A 10,442-nucleotide genomic window follows, 5' to 3' on the forward strand; every position below is an offset into this window, starting at 1 on the left:
TCTCCATTATGTATTCTTGCCTCCTTTGTCAAAGATAAGGTGTCCACAGGTGCATGGATCTATCTCTGGGCTTCCTATTTTGTTCCTTTGATCTATATTTCTGTCTTTGTGCCCGTACCATACTGTCTTGATGACTGTGGCTTTGTAGGAGAGCCTGAAGTCAGGCAGGTGGATTCCTCCAGTTGCAGTCTTCTTTCTCAAGATTGCTTTGGGTAGTCGAGGTTTTTTTGTGTTTCCACACAAATTATGAAATTATTTTCCTAGCTCTGCTCACTTTCCCTTTTCACTTTTATGCATTGGAGAAGGAAATGGCAACCCACTCCCGTGTTCTTGCCTGGAGAGTCCCAGGTACGGGAGAGCCTGGTGGGCTTCCGTCTATGGAGTCACAGAGTCAGACACGACTGAGCGACTTAGCAGCAGTAATGGATCTATGCAAAAGAGGAATATGTGGCACCTTTGGAACTGCAGCTTCTCCTAAAATTCACAACCAATGTCTTTAGCAGCAGGCAGGGTCAACCCCTCACCAATGGTAAAGGGCTTCTTAGCTTTAGCAATGAAGTTAGCCAGTAAGAATGGTGCTCTCAGTGCAGACACGTTCAGTGAAGTGGCGGCCTTTAACAATAGCTTCTATTCCTTGTGTTCACTTTTTTTTTTTTCCTTTTGGAAAACTCAGAAGACTTGTTCTTTTAATGCAAGGTGCTTGATCTCCATCTGGTGAAGTAGTTTTGAAGATTTCCTTACTTTGTTGGATAACCAGTCATCACATATACAAAGTGGGCTTGGAGAGTATGAATCCCCTGTTTCAATGAACATGTAGGATTCTTGGTATTTTCTTTTAAATGCCACTTGCCTTGTGTTGACAGTCATAGAGTCTTCTGCTTTCTCATCATTGGGTCTTCACCCCTTTCAAAGAAGCTCTCCAGAGGCATCTTTTTTTTTTTTAAACTTATTTTAGCTAGTGTTAGCTTGTGAACTAATGAAAACTGGGACCAACAAATGTGCAGTGTGGGAAAGAGGCAGAGCTGGAAGTGGCAAATAAAACCATGGAGACCATGAATGCACTAAAACAAGTGTCGGATTTTGACTTAAAACCTGCACCAGATGTAATTCAATTATTACTTGCCTGTCAGTGATAGAGTTTTGATAGGAGTCTGCAAACAGTTGACGTATCATGACTTTGTGCAGTCAAATCTTTCTGCTAATGGTAATCGCTTTTTGCAGCACTGAGGACAGTGCTAGCATCACCAGCTCAGATCCACCTCAGATCATCAGGCTTTCGATTCTCAAGAGGTGCTTGCAACATAGATACCATCTGTGTGCATTTCACAGGATTGTTCAAGTTCCTATGATAATCTAATGCCACTGCTGATCGAACAGGAGGCAGAACTCAGGCAGTAATGTGAGCAATGAGGACTGGCTGCTAAATGGATGAAGCTTCACTCACCCACCCCTTATATCCTACTGTTCAGCCTGGTCATTACAGGGACCTGGGGACCGTTACTGTAAAGACATTTTATTTTTCCAGTTTATAAATGACTGTCTTCTCTCTGTGTTCTCATACAGAGGAATAGGTTAGTCGGTTCTCTGAGATCTTCTTTTTTAAAATTAAGTAATTTACTTCAACTTGAGGATAATTCGTTTACAATATTGTGATTTTTTTTGGCCGTACATTGACATGAATCAGCCACAGGTACACATGTGTTCCCCCATTCTGAATGCCCCCTACCACCTCCACCCCCACCCCTCCCCTCTGGGCTGTCCCAGAGCACTGGCTTTGAGTATCCTGATTCATGCATTAAACTTGCACTGGTCTCTATTTTATAAGAGCGTAAAATCCACTCATAATATCCCTATCCTACCACACAATTGCCCTCATCTCACATGCTAATAAAGTAATGCTCAAATTCTCCAAGCCAGGCTTCAGCAATATGTGACCCATGAACTTGTTCAAGCTGGTATTAGGAAAGGCAGATAAACCAGAGATCAAATTGCCAACATCCGATGGATCATGGAAAAAGCCAGTGAGTTCCAGAAAATCATCTATTTCTGCTTTATTGACTATGCCAAAGCCTTTGACTGTGTGGATCACAATAAACTGTGGAAAATTCTGAAAGAGATAGAAACACCAGACCACCTGACCTACTTCTTGAGAAACCTGTCTGCAGGTCAGGAAGCAACAGTTAGAACTGGACATGGAAGAACAGACTGGTTTCAAATAGGAAAAGAGTACATCAAGGCTGTATATTGTCACCTTGCTTATTTAACTTATATGCAGAGTACATCATGAGAAATGCTGGGCAGGAAGAATCACAAGCTGGAATCAAGATTGCCAGGAGAAATCTCAATTACCTCAGATATGCAGATGACACCACCCTTAAGGCACAAAGTGAAGAGGAACTAAAAAGCTTCTTGATGAAAGTGAAAGTGGAGAGTGAAAAAGTTGGCTTAACGCTCAACATTTAGAAAATGAAGATCATGGCATCCGGTCCCATCACTTCATGGGAAATAGATGGGGAAACAGTGAAGAGTGTCAGGCTTTTTTTTTTTGGCTCCAAAAAAATGGAGCCAAAGATGGTGACTGCAGCTATGAAATTAAAAGATGCTTACTCTGGAAAGAAAATTACGACCAACCTAGATAGCATATTCAAAAGCAGAGACATTACTTTGCCATCAAAGGTCGATCTAGTCAAGGCTATGGTTTTTCCAGTAATCATGTATGGATGTGAGAGTTGGACTGTGAAGAAAGCTGAGTGCTGAAGAACTGATGGATTTGAAATGTGGTTCACATCCTGGTTGTAAGAGTGTGCTCTATCATTCTGCTCAATGTTCCTATTAGGAGAGGTGAGACAGGGTGCAGGACATCTTTTTTTTTTCATTTCTTATGTTACATTGCCATCATGTGGAATGTTTCTGTAATTGCAGTGCAGTTCATTTCAGTGGCTCAGTAGTGTCTAACTCTTTGCCACCACATTAATCGCAGCAGGCCATGCCTCCCTGTCCATCAGCGACACCCGGAGTTCACTCAAACTCATGTCCATCGAGTCAGTGATGCCATCAGCCATCTCAACCTCTGTCGTCCCCTTTTCCTCCTGCCCCCAATCCCTCCCAGCATCAAAGTCTTTTCCAATGAGTCAACTCCTCGCATCAGGTGGCCAAAGTACTGGAGCTTCAGCTTTAGCATCATTCCCTCCAAAGAACACCCAGGGCTGATCTCCTTCATAATGGACTGGTTCCATCTCCTTGCAGTCCAAGGGACTCTCAGGCGTCCCCTCCAACACCACAGTTCAAAAGCATCAGTTCTTCCACACTCAGCTTTCTTCACAGTCCAACTCTCACATCCATACATGACCACTGGAAAAACCACAGCCTTGACTAGACGGACCTTTGTGGCAAAGTAATGTCTCTGCTTTTCAATGTGCTATCTAGGTGGGGCATAACTTTTCTTCCAAGGAGTGATTGTCTTTTAATTTCATGGCTGCAGTCCCATCTCCGACTTTTGCGACCCCATGAATTGCAGCAGTTGCCAGGCCTCCTGTCCATCACCAACTCCCGGAGCTTGCTCAAACTCATCTTTATCGAGTGGGTGATGCCAACCAACCATCTCGTCGTCTGTGGTCCCTTCTCTCCTCCTGCCCTTAATCTTTCCCAGGGTCTAGGCTCGGTTTCCGCGACCGCAGGCTCGGGGGACCCCTCCGTGCCCAGTTGAGGGCGTGCCGCCCGCGAGTGGGGACCACTCCGTGCGCGGTTGAGAACACATGTCCTGCGGGTGGGAACACCTCATGCCCAGCGGAGGCCGCGGGGCCCACGAATGGGGACCCCCTTAATGGGAGCTGAGGGAATACGGCCCTCGACTGGGGAACCCTTTGTGTGAGGGGAAGGACATCCGTCCCCGGGGGCCCCGCGAGCCCAAGAAGCGGGGGTGGCTCACGCCACTCACCTAGGAGGCAGGGTCTCGCGCCAAGCCGCGTGGTCAGGAAAGTGGAGCTTGTGCTGCGCGTGCTAGGGGAGGGATGGTCGGCTCCGGCAGGAAAGTTTCCAGGGGTCCCCGCGCTGCGCGCGCAGGAATGGCGGGAGCAGGGCTCCTCGAGCGCGCTCCGGGGAAGGGCTGGCCCCGCACGTGCGCAGGAACGCGGGGAGCGGCCAGCCTCGCCCTGAGCTCAGCAAGTGGGGTTTTGCACCGCCCGTGTCAGGAGGCTTGGCGCAGTCAAGAAGTGGGGGCGCGCGTAGCGCACGCGCCCACAGGAGACGGCTGATAACCATGCACCAAGGAAGTGGGGACCTGGGCGCGCAAGAAGGAAAAGCTCTGGCTCTGCAGTATGCGCAGGAAGGAGGTCCCGCGCGGCGCGTGCCCGTGGACCGTGCGCCCACAGGAAAGCAGGGCTGGCTCCCCGCTCAGAGGTTCGGAGGACACGCGCCGCTTGCCGCTGGTCGGGTGCGCGCTCGGCTTGAGGTCTCTTCCACCTCCCGGTCAGGGGCCCGGAAGCGCTATGGCTGCTGCGAGCTGTGTGGAGGGCTGGAGGGGAGGGGAGAGGCGCGCTTGGGACCTGGAGGGGCGCGGGGCTGAGTGGGGCTCCCCTTGGGGCCAGAGGTCCTGCTGGGGCGGCGGCTCGAGGCCCAGCCGTTCCACGGGCCCCCGGGCGACCGGCTTTGCAGATGAGGAGGTGCCTCCCCATGCTGGAGCCCTAGACGTTGTTCGCGTGTTACTCTGGAGATCGGCGACCGTGTGGGTGAGGCCAGAAGCGCACAGGAGTCCCCGCAGCGGTCCCAAGCCCGCCCGCCAATCCCCTGTGTTCTCAGCAGTGGGCCGGGATGCCAGGTTCCCTGAGCCGTTTGCGAGCGCCCCCGCGGCGTGGCCAAAGAGCTGGCCGTCAAGGGGTGCTCGGAAGTCGTGCGGTAGGAGAAGAGGTCTTGCTCTCCCACGGGGGCTGCCCGTACACCCTCAGATTGCCCAGTGTGGCGCCGAATGTCCTCTGTGGGCGCTACCTGTAGTTTCCTCTCAGCGAGTCTTTGCGCTCAAACCCTTCTGTCGCTTTGGCACGTGTGCCACGAGGACGTTAGGTTGTATATGACTGTTCTGTAGCTGGGCGCTGGTGAATACCTGATCCCGCCAAGAAGCGTCAGCCGAGTGTTGTGCAGGAAGAAGGTGGTAAGGTCAACCCGGGAGAGCACAGAAAGAACGGTGAGTCAGAAGTCCTGGCAGGTCCCAGAGGAGGTCGCGCCAGGACCTGCATCTCAGCAGGAGTGCCAGTGTCTTTAGAGATCAGGAGCGGGATTTGTCTTCTACGGTTCTGCGGGGTCCTACGCAGACACCTGGGGAAAGCGGGCCTGGACAGATGAACAGCGGTGACTTCCCCTTTAAGGACTCCAAGCTCATACTGCCCCCCCCCCCCCACCCCCCCGCCCCGTATTAGTATGAAAGGACTTCTCCTTTGTAACAGGAGTCTCCAGGAGGGCGCCTGTGAGAAGCAGGCTCTGGTGGACTTTGGCTGTGGCGGGTCCACTCAAGTGCACAGAACTCAACCCAGGCACGTGCTGGATGGTATGAGTGTTGACATCCTGCTTGTGGTAGTGTGCTCTTTGATTCCGCTCAGTGTTCCCAATGGGAGAGGTGAGGCATGGTGCAGAGCATCCGTTTTGTCACTTCTTATGCTAGATTGCCATCATGTGGAACGTTGTTGTAATTGCCGTTCAGTTCAGGGCAGTGGCTCAGTCGTGTCGGACTCTTGGCGACCCCCTGAATGGCCGCAGGCCGGGCCTCCTGCGCATCACCAGCTCCCGGAGCTTGTTCAAACTCGTGTCCATCGAGTGGGTGATGCCAACCAGCCATCTCATCGTCTGTCGTCCCCCTTCTCCTGCCCTCAATCTTTCCCAGGGTCGAGTAGCGCAGGGTAGGGACGCCTCCGTGCCCAGTTGAGGGCGTGCTGCCCGCGAGTGGGGACCACTCCGGGCGCGGTTGAGAACACCGGGCCCGCGGGTGGGAACCCCTCCATGCGCAGTGGAGGCCGCGGGACCCGCAGGTGGGGACCCCCGACTTGGGAGTTGAGGGAACACAGCCCTCGACTGGGTAGCCCTTCGTGTGCGGGAAAAGACAGGGGGCCTCGCTAGCGCGAGGAAGGGGGACTCACGCTGCGCCGCGTGGTCAGGAAGCGGGCGCTCGCGCAGCGCGTGCCTCGGGGAGGGATGGTCCGCTCGCGCAGGAAACGGGGTGCTCGCGCCACGCGCGCTGGACCCGAGGCGCTTGTGCTGTGCTGCGCCGCGCGAGCAGGAATGGGACGGGGATGCTCGCGCCACGCGCTCCCGGGGAAGGGTTGGCGCAGGACGGCGGGCGGCTCGTGCCACGCCGCGTGGACAGCAAGTGGGGTTTTACCCCGCCGGTGGCAGGAGGCCCGGTGCACTCAAGACGTGCAGGGTCGCATTTCGCCACGCGCGCACAGGAGAGGGCTGATACCGTGCGCCGGGGCAAAGGGGCTCGTGGGGCCCCGCGTGCGCAAGAAAGGAGAGCTCGTGCCATGTAGCGTGGGCAGGAAAGGGGGGCCTCGCGCGGCCGGTGCCCGGGGAGAGCGCGCCGGCAAGGGCCGGGGTATGGGGAGGGCTGACTCCCGTGGGGGAAGGAAGCGGGGCCCGCGCCGCGCCACTCGCGCAGGATGTGGGTGCACGCGCCGCAGGTGGCTGGGGGGCCCCGCGTGCGCAAGAAGAGAGACGTCGCGCCCTGCAGCGTGGGCAGATGGGTCTCGCGCCGCGCGTGCCGGTGGACACTGCGCCCACAGGAAAGGGGGGCTCAGAGAAAATTGGGGCACGCGCCTCTCGCTCCAGGAGAAGGACTGGTTCCCCGCCCGCGCGGCTTGGGGTCTCTTCCACCTCAGGGGCAGGGGACTGGACGCGCTCCGGCTGCTGCGAGCTGTCTGGAGGGTGGGAGGGGCGGGGAGAGGCGCGCTTGGGACTTCCGCCGCCCGTGGGGAGTAGGAAGTGGCGGGCTATGGCTGCAGCTCGCGGTGAACTGGAGGGGCGCGGGGGTGTGTGGCGCTCCCCGTGGGGCCAGAGGTCCGGCTGGGGAGGCGGCTCGAGGCGCCCGCGCCCCCGGGCGACAGGCTCGGCAGGTGAGGAGCCAGAGCCCTCCTGTTGGCACCCGGGGCCGGCCGGCGCGCCAGAGGTGGTTCGCGTGGAAGCCTGGAGACCCGCGACCACGTAGGTGAGGCCGGAAGGGCCCAGAAGTCCCCGCAGCGGTCCTGGTCCCGCCCGCCAGTCCCCTGTGCTCCCCGCAGCGGGCTGGGGATGCCGGACCCCTGAGCCCTCTGAGCGCGTGGCCAAAGAGCTGGCCGTCAGGCGGTGCTCGGAAGTCCGGGAGGTAGGAGAAGGGGTCTTGCTCTCCCCCGGGGGCTGCCCGTACACCCTCAGATTACCCAGTGCGGTGCGCAGCCCCAATGCCGAATGGCCTCTGGTGGCACTGCCTGTAGTTTGCGCTCAAACCCTGCGGTCGCTTCGGCACAAGCGTGCGACGAGGACGAGGACGGCCGCTGGTATATGACTGTTCTATAGCTGGGCGCTCCTCAATACCTGATGGCGATAAGAAGCGTTAGCCACGAGCTGTGCAGGAAGAAGGTGGCAAGGTCAACCCGGGAGAGCACAGACGGAACGGTGAGTCAGAGGTCCTGGCAGGTCCCAGAGGAGGTCGCGCCAGGACCTGCATCTCAGCAGGAGTGCCAGTGTCTTTAGACATCGGGAGCGGGAGTTGTATTGTAGGGTTCTGTGGCGTCCTACGCAGACACCTGGGGAAAGCGGGCCTGGACAGATGGACAGCGGTGACTTCCCCTTTAAGGGCTCCAAGCTCATACTGATACCCACAAGCCCCCCCCCCCCCCCGCCCGCCCACCCCGGCCCCCCTCCCCGCCCCTTCCCCTGGATTTCGTATGAAAGGACTTCTCCTTTGTAAAAGGAGTCTCCAGGAGGGCGCCTGTGAGAAGCAGGCTCTGGTGGACTTTGGCTGTGGCGGGTGCAGTCAAGTGCACCGAGCTCAACCCAGGCACGTGCTGGATGGTATGAGTGTTGACATCCTGCTTGTGGTAGTGTGCTCTTTGATTCCGCTCAGTGTTCCCATTGGGAGAGGTGAGGCACGGTGCAGAGCATCCGTTTTGTCACTTCTTATGCTAGATTGCCATCATGTGGAACGTTGTTGTGATTGCAGTTCAGTTCAGTTGAGAAGCCCAGTCGTGTCCGACTCTTTGCGACCCCATGAGTCGCAGCTTGCCAGGCCTCCCTGTCCATCACCATCTCCCCAAGTTCACTCAGACTGACATCCATCGAGTCCGTGATGCCATCCAGCCATCTCTTCCTTGGTTGTCTGAAGGGTTAATAGGGTAGCAGAGATGTGCCTGCAAACGGGTCTCTCTGCTCAGGCTGAGGGTCCTTGCATACGAGGCGTTCTGCCAAAGAGTCTGGTTACAGCCTTGAGTTTAATGGTCCCTTGCAAACGAGGGAGCATTCCCTTCTTGAGATAAGAGGGAGATGAGGGCTTTGTGCTGACTCTGCGTAGACAGAGATTTCACTTCCCTTTGCTGTACGATAACATGTATGCACCTGCACTGTACTGAAAAGGCTTATTCTTACAGCCTGGAATTCTGCCTAAGGAGGGATTTCCTGCCCGAGGGGACCATCCCTCCTCTCAGCACGCGCGGCGCGAGCGCCCGCTTCCTTACACGCGACACTGCCCGAACCCTGCTTTCTGGGCGCGTGGCGCAAGCCCCCTTTTTTGCACTCCTGGAGCCCCCGGGGTCGGGTGTCCTTCCCCTCACACGAAGAGTTCCCCAGTCGAAAGCCGTGTTCCCTCAACTGCCAAGAAGGGGGTCCGCACTCTTGGGCTCCCCGGCCTCCACTGGGCATGGAGCGGTTCCCCACCGGAGGCCGTGTGTTCTCAACCGCGCACCGAGTGGTCCCCACTTGCGCCAGCACGCCCTCAACTGGGCAGAGGGGTCCCGAGCCTACGATACTAGTTCCTGGGAAAGATTGAGGGCAGAAAGAGAAGGGGACGACAGACGATGAGATGGTTGGTTGGCATCATCCACTCGATGGACCTGAATTTGAGCAAGCTCCGGGAATTAGTGATGGACTGGGGGCCTGGCAGGTGCTGGCGATTCATGGGGTAGCTGAGTCCCACACACGACTGAGCGGCTGAACTGAACTGAACTGAACTGCAATTACATAAACATTCCACATGATGGCAATCTAACGTAAGAAATGAAAGAGGAAAAAAAAAAAAAAAAAAAAGCTGGCCAGCACCGTGCTTCACCTCTCCTAATGGGAACATTGAGCAGAATGATAGAGCACACTATTACAACTAGGATGTGAATCACCGTTCAAAAACATCACATAAAAAAATACAGAATCCACGTATACCTACTTCGAAAAGAATGGTAGACGAAATACGCTCAAAAACATGTAGGTGAAAACAAGCACAGCTGAATCCATCTAGTATTCTCAGTGCCACAGAACCAGAATCTGTACATGCAAAACGAATGCATCCTTGTCAATCAACTTAGACAGAGCAGGAACTTTTACCTAAGATAAAATCCAGGAGTGAGGAGACACCAGATTTGGTGGTATCCTCTGGCTCGTTTTACTCTAATGTACAACTATGCATGACAAAAACTTTCAGACATCAGAGGCCACCCTACAAGAGGAGGGAATAAAGAATCCTTGCAGCATGAAGGCTTTCCTCTGTAACCGCAGCCTTCAAACTATTGCTGATAGACACCTGACATTCACAAGGCCGCTGGACTCGACATGACACCTGTCCTTGTGCATGTCAGGGGTCACTCATCAAAAGAAAAAAAAGTGCAAAAGAAAAACCAGGACACTCTCAGGAAGAAAACATCAACAGTTAAATATAGCTCAAAGTGGTTTTTAAAAAAGCCAAAAGCAATGAATATCCCCAAGGCTGGTGGGCTTTAAAAAATACCTAGCCTTCAAAACTTGCTAGCAGTCTCCCATGAATTAAAAATGTCAAATAGTGCTCTGTATCTGGAATGTTAACAGCAGTATTATTTCTTTAAAAATATATTTAATATTTATTTTTGATATAAATTTATTTTAACTGGAGATTAATTACTTTACAATATTGTATTGGTTTTGCCATACATCAACATGAATCCACCAAAAGCACATGAAGTTCACTCATTATCGTGAATTACTGTCAACTCTTTTGTGTTCAACTCTTTGTGATCCCAGCAATTGTATCCCACGAGGTTCCTCTGTCCATGGAATTTTCCAGGCAGGTATTCTGGAGTGAGTTCCCATTTCCTCCTCCAAGTGATCTTCCCAACTCGCATCTCCTTTGCTTCCTGCCTTTGAAGGCAGATTCTTTACCACTGTGCCACCTGGGAAGCCCAGTGTATTGTTAGAGATACAAAAACTGTACCAATGTGGTATCACATATGAGTAGTGAAAAA

The 10,442-nt window shown here is 54.1% G+C and overlaps 1 protein-coding gene across 1 annotated transcript; it reads right to left on the bottom strand.

Annotated features, from left to right (window-relative positions):
- Positions 1-6,101: 6,101 nt before the first annotated feature.
- LOC138431273 (uncharacterized) lies at positions 6,102-8,877 on the bottom strand. Its single transcript, XM_069573395.1, has 4 exons — positions 8,694-8,877; positions 6,802-7,448; positions 6,449-6,755; positions 6,102-6,394 (listed from the first exon to the last, which is right to left on the bottom strand). The coding sequence occupies exons 1-4, from the start codon at positions 8,875-8,877 to the stop codon at positions 6,102-6,104; spliced, it is 1,431 nt and encodes a 476-aa protein (XP_069429496.1).
- Positions 8,878-10,442: the final 1,565 nt, after the last annotated feature.

The sequence above is a fragment of the Ovis canadensis genome, chromosome Y (genome assembly GCF_042477335.2).
Source record: "Ovis canadensis isolate MfBH-ARS-UI-01 breed Bighorn chromosome Y, ARS-UI_OviCan_v2, whole genome shotgun sequence".
Classification (NCBI taxonomy): domain Eukaryota; kingdom Metazoa; phylum Chordata; class Mammalia; order Artiodactyla; family Bovidae; genus Ovis; species Ovis canadensis.

Coding starts and splice junctions, on each gene's coding strand:
- LOC138431273 (XM_069573395.1), bottom strand. CDS start 8,877: ATGCCCAGTGGAGGCCGGGGAGCCCAAGAGTGCGGACCCCCTTCTTGG. Junction 7,449..8,693: donor GGGTTCGGGCAGTGTCGCGT/GTAAGGAAGCGG, acceptor CGCAAACTACAG/GCAGTGCCACCAGAGGCCAT. Junction 6,395..6,448: donor CCCCTTTGCCCCGGCGCACG/GTATCAGCCCTC, acceptor GCACGTCTTGAG/TGCACCGGGCCTCCTGCCAC.